At 43.3% G+C, this 16,795-nt stretch overlaps 1 protein-coding gene across 4 annotated transcripts in view; it reads left to right on the top strand.

The window, feature by feature from the left end:
• The window catches only part of DMD (dystrophin), a 2,077,064-nt gene that overhangs the window by 1,956,044 nt on the left and 104,225 nt on the right, over window positions 1-16,795 (top strand). For all 4 annotated transcript variants that reach the window (XM_021677947.1, XM_021677964.2, XM_044911938.1 and 1 more), the window contains one exon: window positions 16,589-16,663. In XM_021677947.1, coding sequence (XP_021533622.1) covers window positions 16,589-16,663 — 75 coding nt within the window. The remainder of the gene's footprint in view (window positions 1-16,588; window positions 16,664-16,795) is intronic.

Below are 16,795 nucleotides of genomic sequence, written 5' to 3' on the forward strand. Positions count from 1 at the left end.
TGATCTTTTTTTTTTCTTCCTTAAGTAAGCTCTAGGACCAATGTGGGGCTTGAACTCATGACCCCTGAGATCAAGAGTCAACCAGACACCCCGGGTGATGATCTTTTATAGAATTAAGCTAAAGCTTCTTTGTGTGGTAGAGTTACAGATTGTGGATGAATATGTGCTATCTGGAGAATTATGTTAGTATTTTTATGAGCCAAACACCCAGAAGTTTGTATGTAAGAAGTATGAAGTTTCAGGGCACCTGGCTGGCTTAGTGAGTCGAGCATGTGACTCTTGATCTGGAGGTGATAAGTTCGAGCCCCATGTTGGGCACAGAGTTTACTTTCAAAAAACGTAAGAAGTTTAAAATTAGCAACTAGCGGCCTTTAAGTCAACCATTCAGAACTTTATAAATGCTACTTCCTTCTCAGGATTTTTGTAAACCAAACAAAAAAAAAATAGTTACTCAAATGGAAAGATGAAGATTATCATGAAAAATAAGATGAACTCTTTCATATGTTGATACATTCAAGGGAGTGTCTGGGACCTGGCTTCTTAATTCAGGGTTTGGACTGGTCTTTCACAGGAATGTTCACATTCTCACTTCCTGACTTCTATAACACAACCCACTTTGGAACATTTAGGACTTTCTGTGTCAGGGTGGTTTAGAGGGAAGGATCAAAACTTGAGAAGATCCCAAGGTCTAAAAACTACTCTTCATAGGGGGAAAATTAGGCTTAGTTTGCTTCTGGGAAAATTTGTTTTCCAGATTTAATATGAATGTCAAATACTGGCTACGGTTAAAGAAATCCATGGTCTCTGTGCAAGTTGGGAGCAAGGTGGGAGCTCTTAAGCCCAAAGAGTAGTGTCGAAGTCCCGCTTGAAATGAGCTTTTGGGGGCACCTGGGTGGCTCAGTTGTTAAGCGCCTGCCTTCGGCTCAGGTCATGATCCCAGGTCCTGGGATCGAGCCCCGCATCAGGCTCCCTGCTCCGCCGGAAGCCTGCTTCTCCCTCTCCCACTGCTGTGTTCCCTCTCTCGCTCGTGCTCTCTCTCTCTCAAATAAATAAATAAAATCTTTAAAAAAAAAATAGAAAGAAATGAGCCTTTGTATTTTGCCTCTGGCTCTGTCAGGGAAGGGACACCGCCACCTCCGTAGGGGTGTTGAGGGTTCTTACCACAATAAACTAAAGTACAAAGAAGAAGGTGCGGGAATGTGAAAGAAAAGGATGATTCTGGTTTATGTGGTAATTTTTGGCATTTGCCTGTTTAAGAGAGTTCCTCAGCTACTTTATTATTTCAGCCGAAACACCCCTTCTTTCCAGGGAAGAAAAACAGAAAAAGGCTTGGCTTCTGGTCCTTGTTTTTCTCCTAGCTGACTAGGGAACCCAGGACAAATTACTAAGAACTTTCTAGTCCGTAGCCTTACTCATTTGGAAAATGAAAATTTAGAATGAGAGATTTCTCCATCTAAGATGCTACAATATCTTTCTTATTTGACAGAAATTACGGGGGGGGGGGGTGGTTATCTCCCAAAGAAGTTCGCAGAGATAAAGCTGCCTCCAAAGAATTTAATTCTTGGTTGCCCAGTAACCATTAAATCCCTCAGTCAGGCAAGAACCACATTCTTGCCTTGAGATGAGATTTAGCCCTTTCTGAACTTACCCTCGGGCTGTGTTGCCTAAGTTTATCTGTAAGTTAGTTGCTTACAACTTGGAATAAAATGTGTTATAAGTGGTGTTTAGGTCCCCAAGTCACAGGATCTGATTTAACTCTCGAAGTGCCTGATGGGTTGCGTGGACTGAGCAGAACGCAGCTCCGGGTTTCTATGGAACAAAGTGCTTTTGGGGTAGAGACCATATTGCTGGGCTTGACTCCTCTCCTCCGGAAGCTTCTCTGGATAAAAAGAACTGAATGTTTACATCATAAGAGGGGTCTAATGACCTTCCTGGTCCCTCCACCACCCGTGCAGCCTGTTAGCTTCCCTGTCTTTGGTCCATATTTTCGTTTGTGCAGTTTTCTGTGATGGGTCTGCTTCCCTGCACCACTCCCCACTCTCTGCCCCCTGCCCAGAGTCACGGTCCTCCTGAGGGTACTACCCATCACCCTCGTGGTGACGAGGATTCTAGACACCCAGGGCCAGGAAATACCCGTATCTCCTACAGCAGAGGAGTCTGGGAGGCCATCAAAGGGCTTTGAGTATCAGATAGGTTTGACGGGGAATCCAGGCTTTGGGATGCAGCCTTAGGGAAGTTACTAGACACGGCTGAGCTTTATTTTACTTGTCTTTAACAAGGTCGGTCTTGCAGAACTCAGGGCGCTGTGAGGATTCAGTGGCATCAGGCACCTGCAGCCCCGGCCCTTGAGCGCTCAGTCAACACGAGCACTCCTGGTTTCCCCATAGCGTCTATGGGGAATAATTGGACACAAAAACGGCTGAAGTAAAAGTCATCTACATTTGAGGTTAAAAAGAAAAAAGCTGCTCAAAGTTTGTCCCCAAGTAGTTTTATCCCAGAGTCTGAGGAGAATAAAAGTGGGTCAGACTGAATGAAAGTGGAGATGAGGGGAGAGAGAAACAAAGAGGTAGAGGAAGGGGGAATGGTTCATGCCTGCTGGGAAGTCCGTGACCCTCACAAAGGAGAGGGCAAGCCCCGGACCCCTGCTACTGAACAGGGAAAGGGGGCCACTCGTTCCTGCGGCTTCAGGGCTCTCTGTGATGCATTTAGAGGAATTTGTGGAGTCTGCCTGATTTGGGGATGGAACCCTTACACTGGTCAAAGGAGAGAGGACATGCTTTGCAGCAAGGAGCTTCCAGGTGCAACAGAGTTTGGAGGTGATCGAGACTGTTCCCAGGAACACTGACAGTTTCGTTTCTTGATTCAGATGTATGTGGTTCCATCCCTACGGCATCCTTTCTTATTAAAAGCAACTCAGTCTATGTCAGGGGATAAGGCAGTCCATTATCAAATGAAAAGCTCCTGCCATTGATTAATTTTAATAACAGCTGCAGCTGCTGAATGATTGCTCTTTTTTTAAAAAACTGATTTACATATTAGCATCTTTATCAGGATCTAATCACGAGTATTTAGTCTCCAGGAAAATGAACACGTAACACTGAAAAGGAAACATTCTGTCACATGCTTCGTTTTTATAAACGGCCTCTAAGCAAGCTTCCGGATGCGTGGGCAACTGGAGTCCTGTCACCTGGTCCCCTCCCCCACTCGAGTGTACAAAATGCACAAACGAGCGCATTTTACTGTATTCCTAGATGCTTAAAGGCCCTGAATTGGGTACTGTCTTGGGCTAATTACTCACGCTTAGGGATTCAACAGCATTTCTTCTTCCACCTTGCAAACAGCAACAGTGGTAATGTTAAAAACTCAATGTATTTTTCCCTGGTAAGATGAAAATAGGAGTACGCACCGGCCCAAGGTAGTAAGGTTGCAGAACTTTTTTTTTTTTTTTTTTTTTTTTTTTTGCAGTAAGGTTAATTTGTTTTTCCCATTGCCATGGGAAGGTAATTTGCTTTTTCCCATTACCATGAAGGTAAGATTTCCACTATTGTTCATGTTAGCCTCTTTCTTACTCATGAAGGGATTGAGGAGAACGGATGTTGAGGGGAGTGTGGTGGTTGGGGACCAGAAAAATGCATAGAGACAGGCAAAGGATGCAAATCATTTTCCAATCAGAACCTAAAACTTACACTGTCAGATGAACAAGAGATTTAGGAATCTTAATTTGGGTTTCAAAATTTCTGAATAGCTGAAAGTTACCAAAGCTTTTTTTTTTTTTTAAATAACATTTATCTTAAGAGCTATGAGTAAGGAAAGATGCTACTTTAAGGAGATTTTGCACTAATGAGATAAAATAGGAACGAGCTACTTATGAGTGTTCATACATAGGTAGACATTAACTTCCAGAGAAGCATATATTTAAAAATTCTAATCCTTGTCTTACATCTGGGCACAATCAGACTTGTTAACGTCCCATTCAAAACAAATGTCTGGTTAGAACTTCTGCAGATCTATTTATGTCTAGAAGACTGCCTTATTCCTATAAGCCCTCTCTTAAAACGTTGTTTTAAATTAAATTAACTGTCAGGCCGTTCCGCATCACTGGCAATACCTGGTAGCAAGGGTGGGGAGCTCTGTAATCCAAGATCTCTTTACTGCTAATGTTTTTTTTTCCTCCCCTCTAAGGAGGCTTGCAGGGGATGGATGATGCTCTGTAATTGGTATTCTGCATTTTGTGGATTATAGTTCAATTAACGTGTCCGTTAGAAATACATTTTGCCACAAGTAAGAAAACATCTGACCAACTGTATGTCAGCCACATTGGGGTCAATATTTTCGTATAACCAGACTTGTGGAGACAGTAGAGAGCTAAGGAAGAGTTCCAGGATGTGGCATCGGAGATGTGGGCCTCCCTCTGTTCTGCTGTACCATCTTCAGCGACAGATATTTGACCTCATGGTTCCATGATGACTGCTGTCTGTCCCCCTGGCAGGAAGAAGGAGAAAGGACTTTCCCCCTCTGAGGCTCTTCGTCGTTCAGTTTGGAAAAGGACACCCTTCCCTGCAGATATCTTAAGCATTGGTCAAAACTCTGTCCCCTTCGCTGCCCCTGGCTGGTTTGGGGAGAATTGAGACCCTCCAGCCTTTGTAGTAGAGAAAGGCCAGGGAGAAAGAATTTGAAACCGAGTGTTTAGTGAACCAACCTTAGAGAATCTGCACAATTAAATACACCCGACTCCTCGACTCCTTTTTCTCCCTCATAAGCATTCTCTTGAGATGGCCTTTTTTCTTTCTCCCTTCATTCCAATTCCATTATATCTTGGAAAAGTCTTGATATCTTTGTTAGGTGTGTTTCAAAAAAGAAGCCCCAGCTTCTGCTCTAAGGGGTAAGCAAGAGAATCAGCCCAAGTGATTCACCCACAGCAGTGGGAAATGGTCTTGTTCGAAGAAAAATCAGTAGAATTGATGTCATCAGCAGCTGAAACGTGGCACAAGTAGGCAAGTTCCTTCCAGAATCTCATTCAATTCAGACCACTTTTATTGCGCACCAGCATTTCTGGTCCCGGGTGCAGTAAACTAAACACAATCTCTTCTGAAGTCCCCAGGTTTCTTTTCTCATCTTGTCTTCTTCAAGTGTAGGAATGAACGGTAAAGCTGCTTCTAATTTGTCATATCATTCATTTTTATCTACTGGTATAGATTTTATTTTTACTGATACTGAGTATTTAAATTCACTTTTAGCCTTTGTGGGCTCACTTAGAAATTCTTAGTGAATTTAGGTGTTAGTGAATTGTTAGTGTTCTTTATGAAACTTAGTGTTTCATAAATAATATGCCTTATATGGAAATTTTTCATTTCCATTAACCTTGAAAACGTTCACTGGAATACACTTCAAGTCATGTTGAAAACGACTTTTGTGTTTGGTATGTAAAAATTGTACACGACCATCTGTTGGCACTGTATGTTTGTGTATGTATATAAGCATGCTCACATAACCAGAGTTTTCTGTGTGGGGCACTACTGGTTTTGTGTGAGTGAATTGTGTCTTTTTGTTTTCCCACCTTTTTAGAAGCCTGCATCTTTAACCCATGAGCTTAGTACACGGTTAGGCCCATACTAGGTGCTTAGATAAATGTTAATTGATGACTTAAAGATGTTTAAGTATTGTTACTTGATGAAATGTAATCAGTAGACTAGGGTTTTTGTTCTGTCTTCCCATCCATTCTCGTACTAGAAAAGTCAATGTATTAAGGCAGTATTTTTGGTGGCAAAGCCATTTAGTTTGAATGCGTTAGTAAAAGGTGGAGTCCAAAGAATTAATAGCTGGGAAGTTTTTGGAAAACCCAGTTAGAGCTGTTTCCATAGAGTGATCTGAGTGAGAGCCAGATAACAGCTTGTTATTGGAGGAACTTGACAGTAAGAGTTTTGACAAGGACAGGAAAAAGACGGTGTAACTGAAGGGTAAATGTCCAGGTTTGGGGAAGAAAAAGGGCATGGTCTTGCTGAGGCTGGAATCTAAAATGAAATGCCTTCTGGGGCCAAACTGTGGCTGGGTGGGACCTGGGGCAACCTGAAAAGCTTCTGTTAGGGTAAATGAGCCTGGCTTCTCCTGTTGTCATGCAGGAAAGTGAGTCTTCACCTTCTTCTGGAGAAATGGGACCATGGGAATTCTCCAAATTGTTAACTCTTGGCAAGTCAGTCAGCACTTCGAAAAACCATTACCGTGAGCCAAAACCAACCAAACAAACAAAAACCAAAACCCCATCTGCTGACTAAAATCTGCCAGTTTGTGAGCTCTGGTCTCTGGTTACCAGAGAAATAATTGAAAGAGTTCAAGAGTTTTGGGAGAAAGATCACCTGTTGAAATCCTGGAAGATAAGGGTGGTAGTGGTGGTGGGGGGGAACAAAACAAAAAAACAAAAAAGCAGAGAAGCTCAGAAGCTGAGATCCAGGTAGGAACTTGAGAATTTAGGGAAATCTTGTTGAGTCATTCTATTTTTTTTTAAGATTTTATTTATTTATTTGACAGAGTTAGCGAGAGCAGAAACAAGCAGGGGGTGTGGAAAAGGGAGAAGCAGGCTTCCTGCTGAGCAGAGAACCCGATGTGGGGCTCGATCCCAGGACCCTGGGATCATGACCTGAGCTGAAGGCAGACGCTTAACTGACTGAGCCACCCAGGCGCCCGTGTTGAGTCATTCTAAAACTGGAAACCGAGGAAGATGAGGCTGCTAGCTTTAAAGGAAATGAAGCAAATTACTGCCATTTCATTTCATCATTAAATAAAGTTTTCCACAAATTCCCCAACTGTGAGAAAGGAGGGTGGATTTGAAATAGGCAGCATCAAGCATATTACACAGAAAAAGTATGCTTCCAATCCAAAAAAAGTAGGGCATACAATTTTTGAAAAAATGATTTGGGGGGGCGCGCCTGAGTGGCTCAGTCGGTTGAGCATCCGACTCTTGGTTTCAGCTCAGGTCTTGATCTCAGGGTCGTGGGATCAAGCCCCAAGTCCACCCCGTGGAGCACAGAGTCAGCTGGAGATTCTCTTCCTCTCCCTTTGCCTCTCTCCCTACTCACTCTCTCCTCTGTCTAAAATAAATAAAACTCTTTTAAAAAAATTACTTGTGAATTCAGTTATATGAAAAGTGGTACAGAGGTATAAAAATTAAGTCACATTTGATAAGTTAAAATGACTCACCTCTATTATAAAGAGTACGATTTAATTAAATCATCTCTGCCCCAGAGAATCTGGGATGTGTGTTCATTTCCGAAGAGAGAGTGCGGTGAGCTTGGTTAATTAATGAAGTTGAAAATAGAGTGGAGGGAGACGTCCTGAGTTGACTTGTCCGTGTTAGGACGGAGGAACACCCACGGGAGAGCAGTGACTGAAGGTTCTGAGTCAAAGAAGCGGGGAGCGGTCCTAGTGCCCAGCCATGAACTCTGGCAGTGGGCAGACAAGAAGGGAAGCGCACTGGTTTCATCTGGTGTGGTTATAGTTGGAGCACCAAGAAGATGACAAGTCAGGCTGATGGGTGATGGACGACCAATTTCGTGACCTTGCTGACTGAAGCGCCTTCTGATGATAAGGATGGCAAATAAGGAAGTGCTTAGGGAGAAGAGTTTTTTCAGTGAGTTGACAGAAGGAAAAAACAGACTAAATATGGAATTTGGGAGTAGGGAACGAAAGGAAGGATTTACATTCTTTGGGTATGCTGGCCTGGCACTTAAGCCTTCACTCTGTTTTCTGCGCCTTATCTCACTCCCAAGCTTAGTTACTCCTCACTCCCCCGTGTCTGGTGCAGCTTCTCCTGAGATTAGCCTCCAGCCTTCTATCAGGATGAAGCAGGAGGTGGTTGGGATGCTTGGCGGCGTAGGGTGGGGGAGAAAGTGATTAGGGCTCTAAAGACAAGCACTGCTTGTATCTTCAGCCACATTACAGCCTTCAGAGGAACCTGCAGCCTCTCATTTTTGAGACGCTTTGGTGGAAGAAGTTGGCGTGCTTCTTCTTAGCCCCCAGCCCCTCAACTTGCCAGTCTTCCCCTCATATTAATTTCGATTTGGGATTTCTCTGGTCTCCTAAATCACCACCACCAGATCATCTACCAGGGTTCCAAGATACTGGAGCTCTGGTCTGTTCTCTTCTCCTCTCCAGTTTTGTGTCTTTTCTTTTGGGCAGATGTCAGTTTTACTTCTTTTACTGTCGTCCGAGTAGAGTTTTCGGAAATAAGGACAGAGAAACGAGGCTGTTCGATCTGCCTTGTGTCACTGGAACTCCCAAGACCTCCCTTCTTACAGTGATGTGCGGAGCCCCGCAGCAGACCTCTTCCTGCCTGCCTGTCAGGCCTCGTGGGAGCCATTCTTCCTCCTTGCTGCCTGAGATTTCGGCAATACCGACCTTCTTAGGATTCTTCATGGTCCCTGCTCTTGTCTACTTGGGAGCGTCCTTTACATGTGCTGGCCTTTTATACTGTTTTGTTCTCCCCCTCTTTACCTGGTTAACCCCCATCACCCTCCAGATCTTTGCTAAAACCTCACGTTCTCAGCCAAGCCTGCCTGGCCTGTGGTTCCCTCCTTGGGTTGGGATGTATTGAAAACAAAAAAAAAAGGAAAGGAGAGATGGAATGATTAGGGGCAGATGGACGTCTTTTAAGAAAGCTATAAACCAGTTCGGCTTAAACAGTTTTTTTAATCATTAGTATCAGGTTGTATGTATTTTTTGGTGGGCAGGGTTTTGAGAATTGGCCCCCCAGTCCTTTCTCCTCAGAAGCTGAAGTAAAAAGAACGTGGGACAGCAGCGTCACCAGGAGTCAGCTATCTGGGGGACATGTCAGGCTCCCCAAATGGCATTTATTTATTTATTCATTCATTCATTCATTCATTCATTCGTTTTTTACATAATGTCTACACCCAGTGTGGGGCTCGAACTCACAATCCCAAGATCAAGAGCCTCATGCTCTACTGACAGCCAGGCACCCCCCAAAATGGTATTTAAGATACACAGTTCTTAAAACTTTCTGTGGGCCACTTGTTACAGAAGCTGCTTTCTCAACAAATCTTTTACCAGAGCGGGAACTGCTGGGAGCAAGACTAATTTGAGTTTCGACTCTTTCAGGGGAACGATGTTGCCAAGAAGTAGTGAGAGTCGGCTGAGGGAGGCCAAGCCAGAGAAGGGAGCCAGAAAGGCCTTGAGCAACCCACAGTCAGGATTTTGTGCTATTTTTCATTTCACAGTGGAACTTCTCAATTTTGTATTTTTTATTTTTGGTTTATAACCTGTTTCCCTCTTTTGCAGTTTGAAGGCTCCCACACTGGTACCACAGTGGAATACTTTGTTGCTTCTCTGCTTCATTTTTTAGAAAAATTCTAGAGAGTAATACCATTTCACTTCTGGAAACATAACTCAGTAGTAATTATAAATTCATAGACTCGGCTTTCTGCAGTTGTTGCGAGTATGAGTGTGTAATTCCTACTTATCTCTGTGTTGATTTATTTTATCCCCATTTGAGTAAAGCTCTGTGTTGATGATGAGGTTTTAATGAGTTTAGATTTTAAAAGGCCTCAAATATATTTTAAAAAATTATAGGTTCAGTAAAATGTAGTAATGCACCTCTTCTTTTTCGGCTGATTTTTTAAAGATATGTTCCAGAAATCCTACCTGTTGTTGAAGAGTTCCCAGTAATTCTACATTGTACTCTAAAACTTCTGAAGCCTGGACATCTTGGCTTAATTTGCTTGCAAGAAAGACTTGGTTTAAATTACTCAGTTTATCTCAAGCCTCATTAAGACCCATGGTTCTTGTCCGTTCTACTGAGTTTGAGCTGGCAAGAATACTTGCCATGTGGAGAGTCCATTAGAACACTCTAGGAAGAGTGAGGCTGGGGAATGAATGCAAGACATAATCTCATATGTAAAAATGTGCCACCTTCCTATAGTGGACCGGTGGGGAGGGGGGGCGGCCTTGTTTTGGCTTCTCTGGAAAACAATTAAAATAGACATGCAGGGGGCGCCTGGGTGGCTCAGTTGGTTGGGCGACTGCCTTCGGCTCGGGTCATGATCCTGGAGTCCCGGGATCGAGTCCCGCATCGGGCTCCCTGCTCAGCGGGGGGTCTGCTTCTCCCTCTGCCCTCTTCCCTCTCGTGCTCTCTGTCTCTCATTCTCTCTCTCTCAAATAAATAAATAAAATCTTAAAAAAAAAAAAAATAGACATGCAGTAGTAGTAGTTTAATTCATACTGTATGCCAAACATTCGAGTTGGAACTGCACCAAAAATGATCATACTTCCTCTAAATTGTATTTTTCACTCATGATCACCTGACTGATTTGGATTACATTTCTTCTGGGAAACAGACTTGGTAGGAAGAACCAAAGACCACAGTGCTAATTTATCTGTTGGAATAATCTTTGGCCATCCAGCTCTTTCCACTCATTAATTTTATGAGATCATTATCATTCTTTCTACCTGATAGATAAACATACTAAAACTTTGGGCCTTTCTAAAAAGTCTCCACAAGCCATTGGAAAGCTGGACTGAAATACTCCTTGTTTTAAAGTCTAGACCTCAATTCAGTCAGAGATAGCAACATTTTTGAAGAGTGATCAAATGGCAGAACACAGCCGTAAAACTAAAAGGAAAAATACAAAAAAAAAAGGAAACGAAAGGGCCTAATGTTTTATTTCTCTATTTTCTAAGTTTTCCCTTGACTTTAAATGCTGAGGTGTTTTTCACTATTTTTGCAAGAGCATGTCCTACATGTCTAGGTTTGTGACCTGAACTTGAGCTGTCGTTCCTCTTTTCTGGAATTTGATACCTTCGACCAATACCTTCCACAGAATGGAAGTAAAAATCTTCGAACAGAAATAGTTACCAAAATCAAGAGAAAGTCACAGTCTAACCAAAGGGGCAAACCGCGCCCCCCCCCCCCATTACTTGTTTTGTGCTTCAGAATAAAAGCCAAATGGGCCATGACTTTAGTAGCTGGTGATTCAAGTTGAGACGGTAGATGGTTTGATATGTGCCCTCGTTCCTTAAGTTTCTAGATTTCTCTATTTTTAGGCTAGAACCAGCCCTGGTTAAAATAATTCAAATCATGTAGAGGAATGTTCACTTCAGCATTTTTATCCTTCTGAAGTGTGCTTTCTACCAGCTGCCATGGAAACATTGTGTAACTCGTTTCTTGGATAGTCTCACTCCTCTTGAGTTCCGGTTGTTGAGCGCTGGTGAGCTCATTACAACTTGGATCCAAGTCCTGGAAAGGCAGCTCCCAGGGAAAGTGGAGGCCAGCATCCCACGAGGGACAAGGGGCTTTCGCTTTATGGGGCGTGTGTACTTGAGCTACCAGGTCAGCACTCACCTCCGCCCAGGACAATGTCACTTTGTCCACAGCTGTGCCACGTCTCGAGGTTTCTGTGTGCATCCTCCACGCTTTCACGAGGCAGAGACTTAACTCTTCCAGCTGTAAGCCAGAGGGAGTGGTGCTGCAGATTCCTAACAACACATGCAGACTCCAACAACACAGATGGTTATCTCTCCTGAGTAAGGCTTCCAGGCCACCAGAACTCTGTTGTAATTCAGTGATGGTTACTGGATAAAAATGTGGATGGCTTCTGCTGCGTTCTGATGAAAAGTAGGTATTTTCCTAGCTTCTTTCTTCTCCGATTTCCAAGTCACTGAGAACAGTGGTGAGGTTGGACCAGAGGGCATAGAAACCTGGCGGCAGAAGGCAGTGGGTTGGGAGTATGCTGAATGGGTGTCGGAGAGAATGAACTCGGGGCAGAATGCTGTAGTTAGGAGGACTTGGAAGGGAACAAAGTTTGAAGTGCTTTGGGGAAGCTGAGAGCCCTGCTAAAGCAGGAATATACCAGATGCTTGTCTCAGATAGTATTCCGTAGTGAACCACACCCTGAAACAATCAGATCATCCTCGCCTCTCCCACTTGGATCTGTAGCTTCTGGTGGAATTTGCCAGTTCTTGAAATAAACTGAAATACAGTTGAAGCTTCTGACCTCATTTAGATCATTTGTGCTGAATTCTGAATAGAACCAGGAAAATTGGGAAGGGGGTAGAATTGGGGTCATAAGAGAAGGATCTTAGTTTTAGGAAAGAAGGAAGATAGTAGGAAATGAGACCAATGAGTTAAGAGGCATTTGAAAAGGAGGATTAGAAAGAAAGAGAAAAAGAAGAGAAAGTTTTTGCTAGTATCTTCTGCTAAGATGTGTGACTGACACACAATTCATACACCACACTTGAGTTGAAGTCAATAAATGAAAGGAAATTTGGAGTTGGAGGCCTATTCCTTGGAAACTGCTACGGGATGGTGGTAAGGAAAGAGTGCTCTGTACTTGACAAGAGGGGTGTTTCTGTGTTTCTGTGTTGCTTATTTTATAAAGAGGCAAAGGGGCTTATTTCTGAGCGTGCGAAAGAACTCTGCACTACCGAGTATAAGGCAAGTCTGATCAGACTGGCGAATGGTGTGACACCAGTTTGGAGGGGAGGACAGGAATTCGTGTCTTGTGGACATGAGTTGGCTGAGACCACCCAAGAAGGTAAGCAGTGATGACTAGGGAAAAGAGACAAAGGAAGAACCACTACTCTCAAGGGAGAAGAGACATTGAGGGACAATCAGAGGGATGGAGGTAAATCAAGTTCTACCAAGCAGAGAACAAACTCTAGGGAAAAGTTAATTCACTTGGAGAAGGAATCTGTTCCTATTGCCTTTGAGGACACTTTTAGACACCTTTAATATATTGAGTACTTTTTTATTGGTGTTCATCATAAACAAGAGACCCACAAATACATCCCAGAGGTGAATTTTTGGTCTAATTGATCATGATTGCCATTAAATAATCTGGTAAAAGCCCACAAAATGGGACTTAGAAAGACAGAAAAGCAAAAGACAACACAGGTCTTTGTGCAGAGTTCATACTTGAATTTCAACAACATGGAACAAGTAACTTTGTTAAAATGTACAATTAAAGAATTGATTGTACTCGAGGGTCCGTATGGATCACCTGAGATCTTGTTAAAATGTTGATTCTGGGGACACCTGGGTGGCTCGATTGATTAAGCGTCTGCCTCCAGCTCGGGTCATGATCCCAGGGTCCTGGGATCGAGTCCTGCATCGGGCTGCCTGCTCAGCGGGGAGCCTGCTTCTCCTTCTGCCTGCTCCGCATGCCACTCCCCCTGCTTGTGTGTGCTCTCTCCCCCTCTGACAAATAAAGTCTAAAAAAAAATCGTTTAAAAAAATGTTGATTCTGATTCATCGATCTGGGTGGGGCCCAAGACTCTGCATTTCTAACAAGCTCCAAAGGGATACTGATGCTGTTGGTCCTCGAAGCACACTTTGGCTAACAAGGACCCACACAGGTACTCTTTGGGACGCCTTGGTAGCCACGCTAAGTTAGACGTAGTTTAACTTATCCACACCTACCTACCAGTTTATAATGAAAGCAAGTCTCAGAACTAGCTATTTCACAAAAGAACATTTATTAGCCACAGGGCACAGAACAGCCTTAAGGCGAATGCAAAAGGCAGAGTGAAGTCACAGCCCTGCCTTCGTGAGTGCTTGGCGGATGAGCCTCACAACGCACACTAGCCCGGGCCCCTCTAACAAAGTGGTTCTCAGAGTGCAGTCCCTGGACCAGCAGCATCAGAATCACATGGAAACTTGTTAAGAGATGCACATTCTCAGACTCTCTCCAGATCTACGGAATAAGAATATCTGGGAGCAGGGTCTGGGAATCTGTTTTTTAGCTCGCGGCCCCACCCCGGTAATTCTGATGTATGCTCAAGTTTGAGAATCGCCGCTCTAACAGCAGGATTCTGTGGAGCATCTCACTGAATTCAGGCAACCAACAGTTCAGTGAACTACAGGTGGACATTTTGGAATCCAGCCCAGGGCACCGTTTCTGTAGGTGGAGAGCCTGATCGATTCTTCTCATATCCTCGTAATCAAAGGGCAGAGACTGTGTCTAAACCCGTTTCAACAGTCCTCCTCTTTGGCAAACCACTAATATCACCAAAGCAAACCTGTCTAACATTAATTAGGATAATTTATGAATCCCTTGGTGGAATCGGAGCTAAATATAGCTGAAGTACTTAGGGTGGCCACCTCTGGGGTGAGGCTTTTTTGATGAATTGCTAGCCAACCACCCCTAGAGCGTGCATGTCTGATTAAGGCAGCTGACCACCTCTGCAGTGTAACTTAAGCTAACACACACACACACACACGTCATATTGTACTGTCCACGTGAGGGTTTACTTTAAACTCTTAAAATGTGCTTTACGAAGGCGTCATCTACACACGATAAAATGCATCCCTTTGAAGTGTATAGGTAGAGTTTTGACAAAGGCATACACTCAAAAACCTCCACACCAATCAAGATATGTAACATTTCAATCACCTAAAAAATAACCTTGTGTTTTTTTAAAGTCTGTTACCCACCCGACCCCCCACTCCAGGCTGCCAACGTAGTGGTCTTCCGTCAGCGTAGGTGACATTTGCCTGTTCTAACTTTTCACATAAGTGGTGTCCACCAGTATTTCCTCTTCTCATCTGGCTGCTTTTACTCAGCACCATCAGTTCTGCGGGACGGTTGATGTTGGTGAATTATCAGTATTTAGTTCCTTTTCACTGCAGATGAGTGTCCCACAGTAGGACTCTGCCACAGTCTGTATTCCTTCTCCTGATGATTTGTTGCCAGGTTTTCGCCGTTAGGGATAAAGTTATTACTTTGGACACTCACATACACATCTTTCTGTGCACATGTCTGCATTTCTTTGGGGTAAATCTCCAGGAGTGGAATATTTGGGTCCGAAGAGAGATGTATGTTTAATTCCGTAGGAAGCAAGCTGCTGAACTGGTTTTCCAAAGTGGAAATACTGGTTTACGTTCCCACCGGCACTGTGTTGTAGAGTTCCAGTCGCTCCACATCCTCGCCAGCATTTAGTACTGTCCGTTTTTTTGGGTTTCTTGATTGTCAGGCTGGATATTTTCAAATACATGACAGACATTGTTCTTCTGTCCCCTAATTTCAGTTGAGGTGTTTGCGTTAGGTCTCGGCAAAGGCCCTACAGCTAATGATGTTGACCCGGGCAACTTGGATATGCATGACCTCATTTCTCTTTCCTGAGCCCCGGTCAGAATTGGTTTTGCGGCTGCCGTGTGATTGTGGCAGTTGGACATTTGCTGGTGTGTTTTGTTCTCTCTCTCTCTCTCATTCGTCTGCTCATTTATTCATTCCGTCTGTTGGTTGTTCAATAGCTGTAGTAGACTTGCTTTTTCAGAGAGCAGTTGTCTATTAAGTCCCTGGGAAGAAGTAGGAGACAGAGTACTTGTCCTCAAGGAGCTTTTTGGACCTGGGTTCCCGAAACCCAGCTCCACAGACATGCCAGCAAAGACAGAAAGCCCAGTGTATTTCAAGGCTTGCACACACTTGAGTGAGGGCATCATGGAAATAAAGCTCAGGGCTGGGTCAGGCGAGTGGGGGGCTTGATAGACAGGTGGCTTAGAAACCACAGTAGCAGAGATTGTTGAGACGTTCATCTGTGCTCAGTATTAGAATGGTGGCACCTTAGAATATAAACTAAATGTTTATTTTAGTCCTGATTACATTTTAAAATACATCTCACGCGCACAGACACCCACATACGTTGGATAAAAAATTCTCAAAATGTTGACGGTGCCTCTCTTTGTGTCATGGGATTATGGGTGATTTGTTTACTGGATTTTATATTTTTCTTTGATTTCGAAGTTTGCCACAGTGAGCACGTGTAACTTTTACAATCAGAAAAAAATATTAAATGGGTGGTGGGTGTTAAGGAGGGCTCATGTTGTGATGAGCACCAGGTGTCGTATATAAGTGATAAAGCACTAAATTCTGTACCTGAAACTAATACTGCACTGTTTGCTAACTGACTGGAATTTGAAGAAAAACTTGGGAAAAAACACGAATATCATCAGCAAAATAAATCCAAGCCTAATTCCTTAAAGCCTAGAGCTCTTCCACTGTGATTTTAAATTACACAAACATGCTTTTCATGTACCTGAGATCTTTGTCTTATACTTTTATCTTTTCTAGAAGACCTCCTCTATTTTCATTAATGAAATGTTCTTTTCAATAAAAAAGTCATCTCTACTTAAAAAAAAACAAACCGCAGACCCCCCCCAAAAGTATGATATTGCCGCTTGATTGTTTGCTAAGTTCTAATAGCTATTTCAAAAATAACCTTCCTTGTTCTCTTGAATCTTGTGTAGCAAAGATCCTCTCCAGTAGAACCGAGGTTATCGTCTAGAAGAAAAAAAAAAAAAATGCCTGTCTGTCTCTTCCCTTTCAGGAATAAGGAACATGGATGCCCAGTGTACTCATTCATAGAATTTAGCTTGCGTGATCATCAGACAGCAAAGAGACTTTTTGTTTGTTTGCTTGTTTTTGCTCTTTCCCCAAATTGGCAGAATTTTCACCTCCCAAAATGTGGGGCATATGTACAAGAGATTTTCCTAAGTTACCGTTGTTGTTGTTTCCAAAACAGTGGGAGTTTTTGTGCTTTCTGTTGAAATAACAAATGATCTTTGTTTTGTCCCTTTTTTCCTCAGCTGACCTGAATAATGTCAGGTTCTCAGCTTATAGGACTGCCATGAAACTCCGAAGACTGCAGAAGGCCCTTTGCTGTGAGTATTAACTGGTGCCTGAAACACATGATGCTTTTGCTCATTATCATCACAGTTAATTACAACATGTTGTTTGAAGGCCTGATTGATGATAGAGCCATGAAACAGACAGGCATTGCCCCAGTCCCTACC

This window comes from Neomonachus schauinslandi, chromosome X, assembly GCF_002201575.2.
Source record: "Neomonachus schauinslandi chromosome X, ASM220157v2, whole genome shotgun sequence".
NCBI classification, from domain to species: Eukaryota; Metazoa; Chordata; class Mammalia; order Carnivora; family Phocidae; genus Neomonachus; species Neomonachus schauinslandi.